General features: G+C 47.5%; 1 protein-coding gene across 1 annotated transcript in view; it reads right to left on the bottom strand.

The window, feature by feature from the left end:
• The window catches only part of LOC102999090 (GMP synthase [glutamine-hydrolyzing]-like), a 93653-nt gene extending 77331 nt beyond the window's left edge, over positions 1 to 16322 (bottom strand). The window contains 3 exon segments of the mRNA XM_057555767.1: positions 13067 to 13085; positions 14167 to 14244; positions 16260 to 16322. Of these exon segments, the coding sequence (XP_057411750.1) occupies positions 13067 to 13085; positions 14167 to 14244; positions 16260 to 16322 (160 nt within the window).
• Positions 16323 to 18473: the final 2151 nt, after the last annotated feature.

The following is an 18473-nucleotide window of genomic DNA, read 5'->3' as shown; positions in this document are numbered from 1 at the left end:
CAAAACGTGTAAGTGCTCATTACAAAGGGACGTGACGCCAGAGAGCTAGAGAGGGTGACTATGCCTCCACAAAGGACCCTGGGAGCTTGAACAGTGAGACTGGCTGTGAAAACAGGCAACTTATCCACATTTAGAATAAAGAGTAGTGGCACTAGCAAAAGCTATGTACCAGCGAGGAAGGCTACTTGGTTCTGTAAGAGGAAATCATTCCTGGCAAACTCTTCTAGAATTATGTGTGGGGACCCACATGGATAGTGGCAAACAGGAGTCAGTGGAGGAAATGAATCTAGGCTCTCAGAATTATATGCTAAAATCTGTAGAAAATGAAAACACGAGTCATCCAAGATCGGCTGTCTTAGAAGAAATTCTGATTTAAGATAGGAAACTTGTATGGGACTAATAATAATGCATAAGCACGAAGGTTGTTTCAACTTCTCAAAGATACTCTTGAAAAGTTGATCTTTACAACAACCTTGTAAAAGGGTGGAGCATTTTTTATTGGTTGTCATTTGAGAAGTGACACAGAGAAAATAAATGACTTGCCCAAGTCCTATACTCCTTCAATTCTCTGCCCCTCCATCCCTAGGGTGAGGAACACTGATATAGAAACATTCACGTCTCCATGAACTTGCCTCCCATGGAAACAGCCAAAGCAGCAGAAAATGCCACTGTCTCATTGCCACCTTCCAAATCTCCCATGAGTGCATCTAGTGTTGTTGGGGGAGGAGCCTAATTTGCATCCAGAATCCTGGCTGCAAGGGAGTCTGGGAAAAGCAGTTTTAAGGTTTCTAGCTTTTGCAGTCAAGGAAGAAAATACTAGAAGTTGAGAATGAGTGCTGACGGCCAATTATCTGTATGCACCCTACTTTGTAAAAAAAAAAAAAAAAGGAGAGGACATTCCAAGAGGAGGAAAAGGTATTTTCAAAGGAAGGCATTACAAAAGAGGATCATAGTGCTATAGGCTGAATGTTTGTGTCTCCCCAGAATTCATAGGTTAAAACCCAGCCCCCAGAGTGATGGTGTTAGGAGGTGGGGCATTTGGGGGTCAATTAGGTCATGAGAGTGGAATCCTTATGAATGGCATTGGTGTTCTTATAAAAGAGAGATTCCAAAAAAAAAAAAGAAAAAGACAAAGACTCCAGAGAGAGAGCTCTCTCACAGCTTCCACCATGGGAGGTCACAGGCAGGAGGTCACAGGTGGCTGTCGATGAACCAGGAAGACAGTGAAGCTGCTGGCATCTTGATCTTGGACTTCCCAGCCTCCAGAACTATGAGAAATAAATGTTTGTTGTTCATTTGCCACCCAGTCTAAGACACATAAGTTTGAAGCATCACGGCCCCTTGGCAAGACTGTACAGTGCCAAGGGCTCAGGCGATGGCCACTTTCTCTGCCCCTCTCCTCTCCTCACTTCCCTCATGGGAAACATTGACCTTGTCCCATTGAGAAGTGTGGGAGGGGGAAGGGGTGGATTTCTTGTGACCAGGTCACCTATTATTCCTGCCCTGTGGGGGCCAGGAAAGAGCTGATAGGACCAGAAGATGGAGGGCACGCTGTGACAGTGAGTCACCGTGATCTTCCCTAACCCCCCCGCGTGGGGCTCTCTGCACCTCAGAGAGGAACAAATAAACACGAGGCACGTACATTATTAAGAGTAATTACACTGTTACTTATAGGTTCAATTAAATACTCTGGACATTTTTATAACATAATTTGAGGTGTGCTGCGTGCAGCAACAGCATTAACCTTTAATCACAGTTCTTTCCCTTTGAGATGTAGTAATGACCCTATTAATTAGTAATGAAATGATTAAATAGGAAAAGAAGCCATCAGATCATGATTCCTCTCACTGGGCCTACTCCCTGGATTTGAAGGTGGCCTTTTGACCTTCCTCCCCAAAGAAAACACATCTCAGGTTGTGGGTGTGTATCTTAGGGGGAGAGGCTGAATTTTCTGCAGCCTCTGCTCTCCCAGAGGCACAGGGTGGAAAAATGGATAGGACGAGCATTGCGTAATCAGGGATGTGCAGTGTTCAGTCCTGGGATGTTTACTTGCTCCTTGGGTTATTGATAATTGTCCCTTCTGGGCACCACATTTGGGAACGTGGGGTGACCTGAGTTATGCAGTTCTGGGCAGGACTAGGGCCTTGGTGAGATCAGCTCAGGCCTGACCATTTCCTTCTATTCATTTCCTGCTCCCACCTCCCAGTGCTGCACCCCCGACTCCTGAATCTCAATGGGTTTTTAGAGAACCCATTCACTTCCCATTTTCTGGGATGTCTCAGGCCCCCAAACCATGTTTCCACACCATGCAATCATCCACCCACTTGCCCCTGGGGTCCCGTTCAGACTACCTGTCTCCCACCGTGTATCAGGAATCATGGGAAACACTGAAGGGATGAAAGCAAAGATCACTGCTCTTGGGGATCCCTGTCAAACCTGGTCATAAATTGTGTTGCAATAATTGCACTCCTACAATAATTGAAGGGTTGATAATAACTACAATAGAGAGAAGAGCATGGTCTAGGGGAAGCTCAGAGAAGGGGCAGCTGACTCAGCTATGGTGTCAAGGAGGGCTTCCTAGAGAAGGTGACACCCAAGCCGAGACTTTTAGGATAAGTGAAGCCAACAAATGAAGAAACGGGTCAGGGCAGGTATTCCAAGCATAGCATCATGAGCTAGGGCGCAGGGTGAAAAATTGCTCCTAGTTGCCCTTCTCTATCTTTAATTCAATAGAATACAACCATTTACTACCATATACCATGTAGCTCACCTGTATTCCTGGAAATCATCCTAGACTCTGCTTGCTTGGCCCCCCTATCCCAGTCCCCGACTATTGGGTCTGGCTTTGATGTAGCATCTCACTCTGGCCCCTGCAGACTCAGTGCCTGTATCAGGCTCACTCATGGTTACCTTCCATGTCTCCCACCAGGGTTTCCTACATCAGCTTTCTGCCCCCATCTTCCTTGTGGGGCACACCTTCCCCAGCCCTTCTCCACTTGAGCTCCAGTTAGCACGGTCAGTTCTGTCCAATTTGACGAGACAACAGGATGACACCAGAGTATGTCTAAAAACACACATATATTGTGCTCTGAGCCTATCCAGCCCACACAGCTGCCCTCACCGCCACCCTTCACCTACCACAAATCCTCGGCCCAACATATCTCTGGTGCATACTTTCCTTTCACTCCTTCAGAACTGATCAGACTTACAGAGTGGGTCTGGTTTTAGTTAAAATACAAGTTCAGCTGCTTTAACTGAGAGACCAAATAATACCGGCTCAAACAACAAAAAAGTTTATTCTTCTCTCATGTAGAAGTCTTAGTGAGTGGTCTAGGACTAACCAGGTGGCTCTATAATCATTCGGAGCCCAGACTCCTTTTATCTGCTTGCTCTGCCAACCTCAACATGCAGCTCCCACCTCAGGACCCAACGTGGCTGCCCCAGCTCCTGCCTTCCCAGGGAATGCAGGGCCACTCCTTTTAAGAACATAATTTGTGGGACTTCCCCAGTGGTGCACTGGTTAAGACTCTGTACTCCCAATGCAGGGGGCCCGGGTTCGACCCCTGGTCAGGGAACTAGATCCCACATGCATGCTGCAACTAAGAGTTCGCATGCCGTAACTAAGGAGCCTGCAAGTCACAACAGAGGAGCCCACCAGCCGCAACTAAGGAGCCCGCTGGCCGCTACTAAGACCCAGCACAACCAAATAAATAAATAAATAAATAAATAACATAATTTGTAATTCATTTTCACATCACTTCTGCTCACAATCATCAGCAATTCGTGATTCACAGGAGGCTGGGAAATGTATTCTGGTGGCCATGTGTGCCCAACGATCTGATCTTATGTAACAAGATAAGAATGGGTTTGGGGAGACAAGTAGCAGACTCTGCCAGAATCTTTATAAATTTGCAACTGTGGGCCTCCCTGGACTTAACAGGATGCCAGGAGGCCTGATAATCTTCTGCCTGTAGCCTCTCAGCCTCTCTTCCCCCTCCTCCCAGTTGTTCATTCATTCAAAATGTATTGAGCAGCTACTAAAGTGTAGGCCCTGGGGCTTGGTAAATGATTAACTTACTCATTGTTAAATGAGAGACAAATTATGGATAACTAACTGCAAGACGTGTTTGAAAATGAGAAGCTTCATTAAAAGGGTGAAGATAAAGAACTATGGAAGTTTAGAGCATGGAGAGTTCTTTCTGGAAGGATGAGAAAGACTACGTGGAGGAGGTTGCATGTGAGCTGGGCTTTGGAGGTCGAGTAGGATTTGCAGACTCATACGCTGTGATGGGTTACCGTTCTCTTTTCTTCATAGAGTTTTTAGGAAGGCTGCAAGGAGCTCATGTCTTCCTGTAGTTGAGAAACCAGACACAGCAGAGAGGGGAAAGAGGGGCCTCCCCACCTGGCTCTGGTCCCCAGGAGAGAGCTGTCCCCTACTGAAGGAGTTTGAGAGACTCCCAGAATTCAGGCTACACCCTATGCCAGGCTCTATGGGGACTTAGACACAGGCCTGGCCTCAAGTTGTTTGTAAATCTCATTAGGGCTTAAAATGGCAGCCAGCAGTTGTATACATCAATAATTGTTAGCTATTATTATTATTAATTATTATTGTTAGCTAATTATTATTCATTTTTAATATTACATTATTAATGTTGAGACAAAAATAAGAATAGAGAACTGTTCTAGGTGCTTAGAAAGGGCTACAGCTACCCAGGAAGAGAAGAGATCCTTGTGGGTTGAATGCAATCAGGGGACTGGAATTTCAGATGATCCTTGAAGGATGGGTGGGGCTTTGAAAGGTGGAAAGGAGCTCATGAGGAATTCCATGGAGAAGACTGGTAGGCAGGAAGAGATATTGTTGTTCCAGGAGACCATGGTGTGTTAGTTTGGGTTCCCCAAAAACAGACTGAAAAAGGACTTGTGTACAAGTAGTTTACATGGGAAATGATCTCAGAGAGTGAGAGCAAAGGACCAGGGCAGTGAATCGGGGAAGGAGGGAGAACCAGCTAAGGATGTGCTGCAATGAAGGCTAAGGTGGGGTGGGAGCTGTCAGAGAACATGTCCAGGAAGCTGCTCTCAGTCTGTGCGGAACAGGGTACCACAAATGGTGCTGGAGGAGGGGGAGGCCAATAGGATGGGAAGTGGTACCCAAGAGACGTCTGATTCAAGAAGCTCGAGGGATTCTGCTGAAGTGAGGGCATCTCAGGTCTCCATAGACCCGGGAGGGTAACTCAGCTTGTGCAGAAAGTGGGAGCATGAAAAGAGGGGAGGGGATGAAAGGAGGGGAGAGGGAGATGGGGAGAGAATTGGAGGGGGGAGGGGGAGGAGGGATGTACTCATGATGTGCTGTCTCCCCTCCATGATTTACAATAAAATATCTCCCGTGAGGAGGCTACAGTGCATGACTGCAGGGATGGGAAGGGAGAAATGCTGGGGGTGGGGTGGGGTGACCCTTCTGAGGATGTGCCCAGAGAGCAGGGGAGCCCCCAGGGTGCAGAGGAGGCAGGGCTGGAGTTAAAAGCCAGCATGAGTACTGGGAAGTGGAAGAACATGTAGGGTTTCCTGATGTGAGGACAGGTCAGGTCCCTTTCGGGGGCTCAGCTTCCTTATCTAAGGGGGTTGGACCCGTGCTCTCATTCTTCCTTCAGAACTATTGACAGATACTTTGGAGTTCCTGGAGCCAATACAAACAAGAGGTGCAAGCCTTGGACGGCGTCCAGGATGCCATCAGCCTTGAATAGGTCGTTATATGAAATTGCATCAATATGATGCGCAAGATGGTGGTGGAGTGTCCACTTGGCAGGAATGATATTCCATACAGAAGCTTGGAAGGTGATGGAGAAAGAGGATGACGCATTAATAAGAGCTAACAGTGACTGCACATTGACCGTGGTCCAGGCACTGTTCTAAGCCCTCTACATGAGTTAATTTACTCAATCCTTGCAATAATCCCATAAGGAAGATGCATCTGGGGGAAAGTGTGCCTGTGGGGAGGACAGCATGGAAACGTGAAAGAAGTGAATTTTATTCTCTTTTGGGACCCCAGATGGTCAATGGGCAACTTGTTTCTGACTGCTGGGTCCATCTCCTAATGTGCAAAACACGGATGGGGGCACTAGTTGTGCAGATTAGTCATCCTATTCAGAAAGACATTTCCCAGTGTGCCTGGCCCATGGTAGGTGCTGTTAGTGGTACCCGAGAGATAGAATTTGGATACACAAACATTGAAACTCCAGGACTTTTCAATGTTTGGGAAAAAGAGGAAGAAATGTTTGAAATCAGCACCATCCTGGACTCCAAAATACATGGTTTGCCCATAACATTTTATTTACTTATAAAACAAGTATCTGCGGGGGCCCACCCTGTTCTAGGCTCAGGGAATGCAACCTTGAGTCAGGTAGACATTCCTTGACCTTGCACAAGTCAGTCCTTGTGGGGAGCCACTGGATGGGGTTAAGTAGCTGGGAGGGTCACTCTTTTTAACATGTCACTCTGGTTTGAATGAGGAAAAAGATTAAAAGGGGGCAGCGGGGTAGGGCAAGATTTTGTAAAGCATTGGGCAAGACACAGTTGTGCCAGACAGCTTCTTTTGCCTCTCCTGATTCACTCTTAGCCCTGCTCTGTGCCCCTGGGAAGCAGACCTGGGCTTCCATCAATGGGCTCCCGTCTCCTCTGGCTTCCATTTGGGTTTGGCCAAAAAGGAGTACTGGCAGGAGATAGAGGGAGGAAGGAGAGTGAGGTGGGGTTACTCATCCCTCACCCCAGTTGGTGCAGGCAGACTGTGTCCCTCGTTCCTTTAACCTAAAGCCATATCTCAGGACCACAGTTTTGTAAATTGTCCTTTGTTAACCTCTCAACAAATTGCCCAGTTTGAGTGTGACATCTGTGTCCAATCAGGATCTGACAGTGATGGCGGCTTGAACTAAGGTGCCGACTGTGGACTTGGAGAGAAGTGGATGGATTCAAGAGCTATCTAAGAGGGGCTTGTGACTTCTGCTCCTCAATTGGCTTATATTGTCATTTAATCTTTTTATAAACAATGGATCTTGGTTCTTTTGTCAATTTGGTTCCTTTAGGAAACAGATGGCAAGATAGAAGTGCAAGAGATTTCTTGGAGAAACTCTTGTGAAAGATAAGGGGTATGGGGAGAGGGAGCAAGAGGAGGCAAGGAGAGCCTTCAGACTGTGATGCAGGTCTGACCATTGAGAAAGGAGAGAGGGAAGGAAGGGGGATGGGGCAGGAAGAGCCTAAGACTGAAGTGCAGCTCTGAGAAAGTCTGGCCAGGCTTTGGGAGCCCTAGACACCCCCTACCCCCATTAAAGAAGTTCCACGCTGGGCAGGAATGGCTCAGCTCTAGTACATGTCCGCCCTACTCCACTACCCACCCTACCTCCCGCCCCATGCTCTGTCTTTGCTGAAAGCAGCCTGGGGAAGACTGTGGCCTTGGCATGAACCTTCTCATAGATTCCAAAGGCAGATTCTTGCAGCAGGTTCTAGAACTTGAAGGGAATTTGAGCAGTGCACCACCAAGATTGCCACAGTTATCCAACCAGACATCTGCTCCTTGGGGTCCTGAAATAGTACCGGGCATATCATGGGAACTCAGTAAGCCCTGGAATGAACTAAAAAATGAATGCCCCCTTATATACCTATGGGGGGTGGGGGCATGTAAGCAAGGGCATGGTCTGTAAAAACCAGCTTGTGGAAGTGGGACCTTCAGACCTGTGTTTAATTTTAAAGTCCTGCCATGACTGGATTGAAGCTGGTCAGAGCTGTTTTGGTTCTCCCTTGAGCCTCCAGCACCAGCTTGTAAGGACAGTCTTCATGGGCTGAGGCTGACCCTCTGGAGAACAGAACTTGTCTTTCCCAAAAAAGAACAGTCATGTACATTTTCCTTGGTGGCAGTGGAGATCAGACAAATCTGGGTTTAAATTTCAATTCTGCTACTGACTAGCTATGAGCTCTTAGACAAAACTAACCTCTCAGATTCCTCATTCTAACAATAGTTTTTTGGGCACCTATTATATATCAGACAGTAGTAGTTCACGCTAGGAGTGTTATACACTGCTATGGACTGAATATTTGTGTCCCACCAAAATTCATCAGTTGAAGCCTAATCTCCAACGTGCTGGTGTTTGGAGGTGGGGCCTTTGGGAGATGTTTAGGTCATGAGAGTGGAGCCCTCATGAGTGGGATTAGTGCCCTTTTCAAAAAGGCCCCAGATGGATCCTTCACTCCATCCACCATGTGAGGACATAGTGAAAAGACAGCTGCCTAGGAACCAAAAAGTAGGCTCTCACCGGACACCAAGTCTTCCTTGATCTTGGATTTTCCAGCCTCTAGAACTGTGAGAAATAAATTTCTGTTATTTATAAGCTACCTAGTCTATGTTAATTTTTTATAGTAGCCTGAAAAGACAGAGACATGCAGCTTATGTAGTTAACCCTCATTTTACAGATGAGGAAATAGGCTCAAAGAGGTTTAGTGACTTGTCAAAAGTCACACAGGTCAAAAAGGGAAGGATCATGAATTAGGCCCAAGTCTATCTGATGACAAAGCCCATTGTCAATACCTCTGCACTGTCTCCAGATAAATTCAAGAGAGGAATATCAGAATCTAAGACTGCGAACCTCTCTGTGGATACCCAGTATCATTCTCTTGTTTACTGAATGTTTTCCCTCTTCATCTTTAAAAATGTTCCGGGCACGTGGTGGGACACAGTGAACACTGCTCCCCTGTCCTTTGTTTGCTTCTCCAGCTCCCTTGCTCTGCATTCCTCCTCTCCCTCTTCCACTCACCTCCTTGCAGAATTCTTCATGCCTTTGCCCCCTCATCCTGCCAGTTTCCCTACCTCCCTCACCTCCTCCAGTTTCTCTTGTCTCCTGCCCCCCACACCCTCTCCCAGCTCCTCCTCTGCCCTCCGCCTTGCTGGGCCATGCTCTTCAGACATCTCATTAAAGTAATTGTTGACCTGAATTCTTATTCCAGCGCATCTATAATTATGTGCCACAGGAAACCCTGAGGGATTCAAAACAGACTCTTAATCTATTTCACATGATTCAAAAACAGCTCCCAGGAAAGCAGTTTAATAGCCACAATTAACAGAATGCTGCTCGGCCATCCATGGGAGAGGTTCCCGGCCCAGCACTACCCACCTCCCTGGGCTCGGTGCTCAGAGACATCAAAGGTCCCCTCCAAAATGAGTAAGGCTTTAGGGTTTAATTTAGTTAATTAACTGGATGTGAAGGTAGCTGGGGAATTTTGTGAAAAGTGTTCCCCTGTCCTTTCCATCTCTCCTCTGAGCTCAGGGACCCCACTCAGGCCCTGAAAACTCGGTTTGTATCCATCCCAATGTAGAGTTCTGTTCACCAGCCTGGGGCAGTGTGTGTGTGTGTGAATGTTGTACTGAGTTAGCAGCAAGGCCAGAGACGCCACCCACCCCGCCTTTCTCTGCATCCACTTTCTTTCTACCAACCACAAATCCTTCTCTCCTCTCCCCCTTCCGTGAAATGCCCACCACAAGGCTTCGCTTCATGGATGCTGGGAGCTAGTACTGCAGGAAAGCACCCTCATCAGAATGAGTTCCTACGGAAGGTTCCATGAAGGGTGTGGTCCACCCCCTGGTTCAAAGGACTTGTTCCAGGGCCCACGTGGAAGAGGGCTTGACTGGGTAACCTCTTGGGCAAGTCTTCCCACCCTGGGGTTTTATGCTAGTTGAATATCACTTTTCTAAAACCTCATCTGTCCTTCCAATGAGACTGGCTCATGTATCATCCATAACAGTGGTTCTAGAATACCAGCATGAACCAAGATCTCCTGGATGGCATGTTAAAACAAGTTTCTGATTCTGAAGAAGGGCCCAAGAATTTGCATTTCTAAAGAGCTCCCTGGTGGTGATGATGCTGTTGAATACAAAGTCTTTGACCTTGTCAAAGTCTGTTCCCAGTACCAGCAGCATGAGCATCACCTGGAAACATTTGAAAATGCAGAATCTCGGACCCCAACCCATACCTACTGAATCAGAGTCTACATTTTAACAAGGTCCCCAGGGGACTTGTGCGCACAGTGACATGTGAGAAGCCCTGGTTTAGAGGAAAGCCCTCAGGGTTCCAGGTAAGCGTGGAGTTGGGAGCAGGTGGACAGAGGTGACTGTCCCCATCCTGCCAGGGACATGACAAGAAGCCACCCTCTTCAGAACAGCCTCCACCTCTCCCTCTCACACACACTCACACCCCCTTCAGCCTCCACCACCAACTAAAGTGATCTAATTGTCCATCTCTGCCAAGGCCCCAGCTCAGGGATGGGTATTTTCACAGGGAATTTCACTAGGGGAGGAGACTCTGCCCCACAGGTTGTATGTAGGCTTGCCGTTCGCACTTCCGTTCCTCCTCAAATACTCACCTGCCACGGCTGCCCCAGCCCCATAGTTGCTTATCAGTTCCTCCTTGGGGAAGGAAACAGGCAGCCATTAGGCCCCTTTTGCTTCCAGAATCTTCTTCCAGAAACTAATTAGAAACCCATAAGGTTGTTTTGTCTTATTATTATGATACAATGACAGCCCTCATGATGCAAAGTCATTATATATCACAGACAAAATTAATCATTTATAGTTTATTTCTCTGAAAATGGATACGTCATCTTCTCCAGTAACAAGAGTATGAACACATCAGTCACCCTCTGCATCCTGAGCCACACAAGACCCTCTTGTGCTCAGAGATCTGACTCTACCAGGAGCATGTGGACTGAGTGGGGGAAGGCATGGGTGCCCACGCAATAGGTTAGGAGCCTTTACAAACACTCCTTTAACCTCCCAGCGATTCTCAATATGCCTCTGTTGCCTAGACTTTGGTCTACATCTGTGTTGAATTTACATTTCTTCTGTTAGAACAAGTGAATTATATCTAGCCCAATAAGGTTTAGCTGTTATGATTTACCCAAGAATATTACATGGCAGATGATGATGATAGTAATAATTTAGTACTTACTATGTGCCAGTCACTATTCTGTTTTCTATGTATTAGCTGATTTAAACCTCACAATAATCCTGGGAGATGAGTACTATTATAATCATCCCCATTTTACCTACAAAGAAACTGAAGCTTAAAAGAGATTACATAACTTGTACAAAGTCATATAAGTTTACAGGCTAGTAAGCCGCAGAGCCAGGATGTGAACCCAGAGTCTGCATGTTTAAAGACCACACTATACTCCCTCCCAAGTTCTCAAAGTTTATTCATTGTTGTGTCAAGTAGAACTTGAACTCATAAACTATGGATAAACGATAGGAAACCTAGTTCTTGCCCTGAAATCTCTTCCTTCTCTCACTCTGGTAATATTTGCTCTTCCTGATCTTACAGGCCAGCTTTATGGAGTTGGAACTGTTTCTAGAGCCCAAGGAAGTTTAGAACTTTCCCTCATGTCCCCCCAGACCCAACTCTGAGGCTACAGAGAAAACACTGAAGGAGGCAGAATTTACTTGATTTCTCTGTGGCCATCTCCTCCTCCTTTTCCTTTTTTTCAATCATTCATTCAAGAAACACATTGCATTTGTACCACATTCTTGGCACAGATTTGAAGAAGTCATCCTTCCAGGTGCTTACAATGCAGTGATGTAGACAAGTGTGACAGCAACCAAACACAAAGCAAATAGAGTGTGTGTTACATGGAGGTGCAAGTGATGCTATGACAGAGCAAAGCAAGAGCAATTTATTAATCAGGGTGTGAGGTCCTTTAGGGAGAAGACCAGATGTTGGTCATCTCAATTCCCTAACCACCTCAGAAAATGCTTGACAAACACTTGGTGAGCGGGGGGAATCAACCTGGGAGATCAGAGAAGACACCACAAAGATTTAGCATCTCAGCTGGGTCTCAAATAATGGATAGAATTTTGTGGCAGACAATGAGGAAAAGGACTGACTGAGGAACCGCAGGAGTAAAGACAGAAAGTCAGAACAATGAAGGACCCGTTGAAAGAAGGAGGGAATTGACAGTGATTTTGACTAGGAAACAAGTTGATGTTTACAGAACCAGCTTTCAAATATGCAACAAGAAAGAGAATTAACCACTGAGTTTAACGTTTTTCTTTTCTTGAAGTTATTCTGATCCCAGGGTGGGTATCTTAAGTTCCCTTGCCACAGGCATGGTGCACAGAAAGCCATCTTCTGGCCAAAAGTCCTGTGTGTTCCTACCATCTTCTGGCTGCCCTCAAACTTTCTCATTCCACCCCCAAGTTCCTCTCATCGAAAGGCTCCTGCCTGACCCTATCACCTCACTCAGATCCATAAGGCGAACAGCAGCTAAACTCATAAACTGATTCCGGTGAATTGACTTATATAGGATGCTTCCCACCTGTGGCTCATTCCTTGAAGGGCAGAGAGGTTGTGAAAATCAGGACTAGGCCTGCCCTCTCTAAAACTCTGCGTTTTTCTTTCTTTTCCAGAAACAATGCTTGTTCGGGGCAGCTGCTGGAGAAACTCAAATCCAAAGGAGGAATAGGGAATACTGGGATACCCATAACAGGTAAACAGAAGCCATTTCTTAGAAGGGAATTTTTGAATACCATCTTTTAGCAGTTTGCCAATGTCCTTAAAGACACAAATCCTCGGGATGCTCCTGGAAAACCACAGACTCCCAAGACCTCATGAATCATAATTTCCAGGAAAGAGCCCTGATTTATAAGCACTTCGGGTGATTCTTAACAGGGAATTTGGGTGAACGTAGAAAAGAATTATATATTCTGCCTTTGAAGAGACTCTCTCGTTTTCCAATCACAATCGCTGCTGGGATTGTTTTTAAGCAAGGGTTGGATGCTGACTACAATTAAAGCGTCCCCTTGCTTTCACTGCACTTGGTGACTTACAAACAGGAAATGAGTGGAGGGGGCGGGAGCTAGCTGCTGATTGAGAGAGAGGGAGCCAATGAGAAACAGAGGAGCTACTGCCCACCGAGAATGCGTTGGGGCAGGGGTGGGACTAGGCTCCGTGGCCTATAAAACTTGCACTCAGGGCAGGCGTGTGGCTTGGTTGGGACGGTTGTGGCTGCAGGAGGTTGTGGGGAGTGGTGGTACCTGTGAAGGCACCTCGGAGCTGGAGTGGGGAAAGCAGAAAAAGGCTGGAGGGGGGAATATAAAGCTGCTTCTTTTTTTTCAAAAGAGAAAAACTCTGGGAAGGAGGTGCGGCGGCTGGGGGCTGTCTCCAAACGCCAGTCTCTGTTGGCGCTCTCCTGTGTGGTTTTATTCTTTTCTTCACAGATAGTCCTGGGGTCATAAGACTAAGGCTCCTGCTTCTTTCTCCAGGGGACTTTTTCTGCCTGCTTTCTTATAGCTGGAAGACTTTATCCATAGGTTTTCTTTTCTCAACTGGTAGAAGCTTTAAAAACCTCTCTTGGTAGCTAAAACAAAGCTAGGGTTTCTTCCTTGTTTGGGAAAGCTGTCTTTTCTCTGGGAACGATCTCTTTCTGGGTGTGGGTTGTTCCAGGGACTAATGGCCTATTGGTGGGCATGGGGTGAAGAAGGCTAGCTCTGCCAAACTCCACAGCTGTAAGCTTTGAGCTAACACGGAGAGCATAGGGCCCTGAGTTGGAGTATGGGCACCGGAGGGGATGACTTTGCTGTCTCTCACTCGCAAAAGCCAAAAACTCTAGTTCCTGGTAGGCAGTGACTTAGCTCTAGCCCTTCCTGTGATGGGGTGATAAACTCGGCTTTCCTGCTCAAGTCCGTTCCAAACTGTGGCCTGGCTTCTGTGGCCAGGTCTCAGAGATGGCAGTCCCGCTTGCTTGCTTTCCTTTTGCTCCTTTTAAGCGTCCTAAAGGTCTCTTTTGGGAATAAGCTACTGCAGAGTAGGGTTTGCTATTGGCAAAGCCAGGATAGATATCTCAAATCTGGCAAAAACTAAAATGAGTTTGGAGACCCACATGTTTCTCTCCAGCTGAAAAGAGTATCAATGTGAGTTGAACTAGGACAGCAGATAGTAGTTAAGGCATCAGCCCTTGAAGATGAGGGTTTCTTCCTGTGGTTTGTGTTGTTCAAATCCTCCTTAGGGGAGGATCCATTCCAGGGGAGTGCCCAAGTAGGAACTGGACTGACTGGAGCTTCTCTAATAGAATCATAGCTAAACACCTCCTGGGGGCTCCCTGCTGGCATAGGTCTAGATTGAGGTCCTCTCTCACCTGGAAGCGTAGCTCGTAGAGCCCCATAGCTGTGATGACTGCAGCGCCTACAGCATCAGGGTGATGATCCTGGCCTGTCTGGAAGGGCGCAGTATTAAAACAAACTCCAACAGGCTGAAGAAGGTTTTAAAGAAGCAAATAAAGTCTTAAGTGCTCAGAAGAGGAACTCCAGGGAGTCAGCAGGCAACTGACCACATGTGCTGGCCTGAGAAGTGGGAGAAGCCAGGGCCTGGATGCAGCTCAGCCTGCTGAACTGGGAAACTGAGTGGGCAGTGCCGACCTCACCTGAAAATTGGGCGAGGCCTGTTGGTGTGGAGTTTGCCCAGCAGAACCAGTTCTGGGCCAAACCTGATGAGGGCTTAAATATCAGTTTCTAAGGCAGCTCCTCTGAAAACGACTTAGTTTCAGGAGCTGTCGCTTTTGTTGAAATTGGAGGTGGGAGTGCTGAGGTCTGGGATCTGTCTGCTTTCAGGACTTGCAGTGGAGCCACTGTTGACCAGAGCCTCAGTGTCACGGAAGTGCCCTCGTAGCCACGTGGTGTGTGACAGGCTATGGGCTGGAGCTCACCTGGGTTATGTCCCTGGCTCTGTCGCTTACTAGCTCTGAGAACCTGGGCAAGTGACTGATCTCTGGGAAACTGGCTTTAAACAGATCTTGTGATGTGATGAGACTTAGAGCAGTGCCCATCGTAGTATGTGCTCAGTACACATTAGCTTCTGCCCGGTAGAGTGCCCCACCTGGCGCAGAGCTCCTGGCATTCAGTGTCACAGGTGTCTTACTTGGCACCTTCCCTCCTGCAGCATGGAACCTCCTGTTAATCTGTTAGAATTCTCTTATAACCTCCCTGTAGCCTGGCAGGCTCTCTGAACCCAGCTGGGTACCTCATGCTTGCATAGCTCCCTCACCTACCCAGGCAGACTCTGTCCCTGGATTGTATGAGCCTGTTCTTATCCTGAACAATTGCTTCAAGTGCCACATGTTAAGACCTGGATGAAAGTTGCTTGTTAATTGCTCAGGGTTCAAAGTACGGCTGACTTTTTTAACACGGTCAGAGCCAGGCCAGCTCACCTGGAAGAGTTCACTTAAAACCGCATTTTCTGCCCTAATGAAAGACTAAAAGTAGGGGGACAGATAGAATCTCGATCTTTTAGGTTGAAGCCTCTCTTTGCCAGTTTGTCTACAAGCGCCACTGGCTGCAACCTGAGTTCTCGGCCTCAGGGTCGTGTAACCACAGCTGTAACTTATTCCGTAAAGATTAGCCAGGAACTCATATTCAGCCCAGCGCTCCGCTTAGCGTCAAGTCCCTGGGGGCAGGCAGTGACTGAAACCCAGGGCCAGAATGTGCCTGAGCCTGAAAGGGCCTGGGTGCTGTGCAGTCTGGGCTGCCCCTCGGATCCAACCTCACCTGGGTGACACTGGGCTGTGTGCCAAGCCGCGAGTCTGAAGTGCACACACTTGCACATTATAGTCCTGGAGGGGTCCTGGCCTTACTCAGCTGGCAGCCAGGTAGGAACATGCAAAGCGACGGCTAACATGGGGCTGCCAGCTGCTGCTGATAATGGGCTGATAAATCCAGTTGCTTATTTGGACTTAACTTCCATATCCTGCTTTCTTTACAGCAGGAGAACTCCTCCCATCTGAGTGGAGAGGAGGATGGGTCCAGAACTAGGCAGAATCTAGACTGTAGGTTCGTTACAGGGAAGCTGCTCCTAACAAAGCTCTAAATTGGCCCACCACATTCTCTGCCATGGAGGGTCTTAAAGCCAAAAGGTTGAGGTCACAGGCCTCAGGGCCACATACAGCTTCACCCTGGATTCTGCTGCTTATTTCTCATGTCTTGAATGAGTTGCTTAAGTTCTCTGAGCATCTGACCTGTGCAAATGGGTAAACTGAAAGCTAACTCTGAGCCATGAGGCTTTGATGGTGATCATAGGAATCTTGACTTATTTCCAGTCCTATGACTAACTATTGACAGGCCTGTCCTCACGTACCTGCCCAAGTCACCTGGTATCAGTTCCATCCAGGTGTGTTTGAGAGGCTTCTATCCTCTGTGTAGCTCCCTCCCCTTAGTGTAAGCTACCCTCAAACCTTACCTGGGCCTCATCTCCCTCTTCCAGGTTGGTTCCTGGGGTTCCCTCTTCATCACTAAACTGCATAGCCTTTGGGTAACTTGGACTTATCCTGGGACCAGTGGTAGGTGAGATGTAGTGGCGGGGTTCATGTAGCTGTGTCCTCAAGCACAGGCCTCCTCACAGGAAGGACAGAAGCCACTCCTTGAGGAATAAAGGAGCCTCCCTGCTTGGGCCCTGGGGGAGGAGGCCCTCTTGAGGGCAGCTCTGGTTTATAGGGGCTCCCACCCCTCTGCCAGACTCCACTTGTCACAAGCCATGGGCCTCTACAGAGATGGCTTAGTCTCTGAACTCTTGACTCCTGTTCTCCAGCCCATCAGGCTCCCTTCGTGGGTCTGGGTAGATTTTGGACCAGCTCATAGCATGTCTGGTCTGATCTTAAGTGGTGGCACTATGGCAGCCCAAACTCTTAGGGTGATTTGAGGTAATGTAGGGACTTGCATGACAGACTCAGGCTAAGAGGTAGCCCTGGGTGGGGAGACGGGAAGAAATGGCCTCTTCTGCCATCCTTTTTCTTTGAGAAACTCTTTAGGATACTTGAGGTGAAGGCAGACTGACACCTTGCTCTTGTTTCAGCATCAGTCCCTGATTTCATCTTTCCTCTCCGGAATGCCCCAGAATGATCTTCCTTGGTGACAGCACTGCAGGGCCAGGAAGGACAGGAATGATATTTCAGCCACTTCCTAGAGACCCAAGGTCTTACCACTAGATATAGACTCTTCCGGAACTGGCTTTTTCTAAGTCTCCACAATCCCATGTACACTTTCACATGACAGTCTTAATTCTGTTCTCTTTAAGGAAAACCTAATTGGCAGAAGAAAAATCTTAGAGTAAATGATTCCTGCTCTTACCTTATCAAGATGAGAGTCACGGAGAAGCTTGAGATCCTGCAGATCGATCTGTCCATACTCATAATTTCAGAACTAGTTGGTTTTCCTATAAAGTCTTTTAAATCGTCAACAATCTCTCCCAGTTCCTTTGTTTCAGAAAGGCGCACTTTATCTCAAGGATGTTGCAGATTTTCTGCCCATCTTGAAGACTACCTTGTAAATTAATTTAATTTTATTTTTTTAAATTTATTTATGGCTGTGTTGGGTCTTCGTTTCTGTGCGAGGGCTTTCTCTAGTTGTGGCAAGCGGGGGCCACTCTTCATCGCGGTGCACGGGCCTCTCACCATCGCGGCCTCTCTTGTTGCGGAGCACAGGCTCCAGACGCGCAGGCTCAGTAGTTGTGGCTCACGGGCCCAGTTGCTCCGCGGCATGTGGGATCTTTCCAGACCAGGGCTCGAACCCGTGTCCCCTGCATTGACAGGCAGACTCTCAACCACTGCGCCACCAGGGAAGCCCAACCTTGTAAATTAAATGCTTCTTTCATACCTAGTTGGCCAGTGGCTTTCTTCAGGGCAGCTGGAATTTCTTAGAAAGGCCTTCCTTGCTTCAATAGTAGAATGAAACAGGACAACTTTAGGCTTCCATCCCTTTAAAGACAAAGGGAATATTGTTCTAAATTACTACAAAACGTTTCAATGAAAGGTACTGGATTGTCAACCTCTTTGACTTGAGATGCTTTTATTCTAAGTTAACCTAACTAGACTTTGACCTTCTGCCTCAAGATGAAAAGAGCTTGGAAGTTGGCTTTCTTGCTGTAAGGACAGGAGAGAGGAATTCACTGAAGCAACAACTCTTATCTCAGAGGCTTGAGGCCACACGACAAAATTCTGCCCTGAAAACTGGAGAGAGAGAAAAAACCAGTTTGCCAGGAATGAAAGCTGTGGCTGGGGTGAGTAACCAGCAGGAACACTTAAAGGATAATCAACAAATCGATGGAGGCTCAGTGTACACTTACCTGAGGATAAGCTTTAGGGGGCCCAGGTTTAGGGGGCTCTGCACTTTCACGAGTTCTACCTCCTGGGCGTGGTGTTGGGCATGGAGAAAGGGTCCAGGGTCTTCAAGAGAAACATCCCCCCAACAGAACAACCTCCTGGAGATGTACCTTGCCTAGCTAGGAAGATGAGAAACACGAGCACTGCCCCCAAGCAGGAAAGGATAGAAAAGTAACGGCGGCTTGAGAGTCCACGGGTCCCTCTAGGCCAGCACTGCATATGGCTGGAGGTGAGTGGGGAATAGGATCTGTGAGGGGCAGTATAGAAACCGGTTCTCAAGGCTTTTTCAGGTCTGA

This window comes from Balaenoptera acutorostrata, chromosome 10 (assembly GCF_949987535.1).
Source record: "Balaenoptera acutorostrata chromosome 10, mBalAcu1.1, whole genome shotgun sequence".
NCBI classification, from domain to species: Eukaryota; Metazoa; Chordata; class Mammalia; order Artiodactyla; family Balaenopteridae; genus Balaenoptera; species Balaenoptera acutorostrata.
This window is presented reverse-complemented; position numbering and strand designations above follow the sequence as displayed.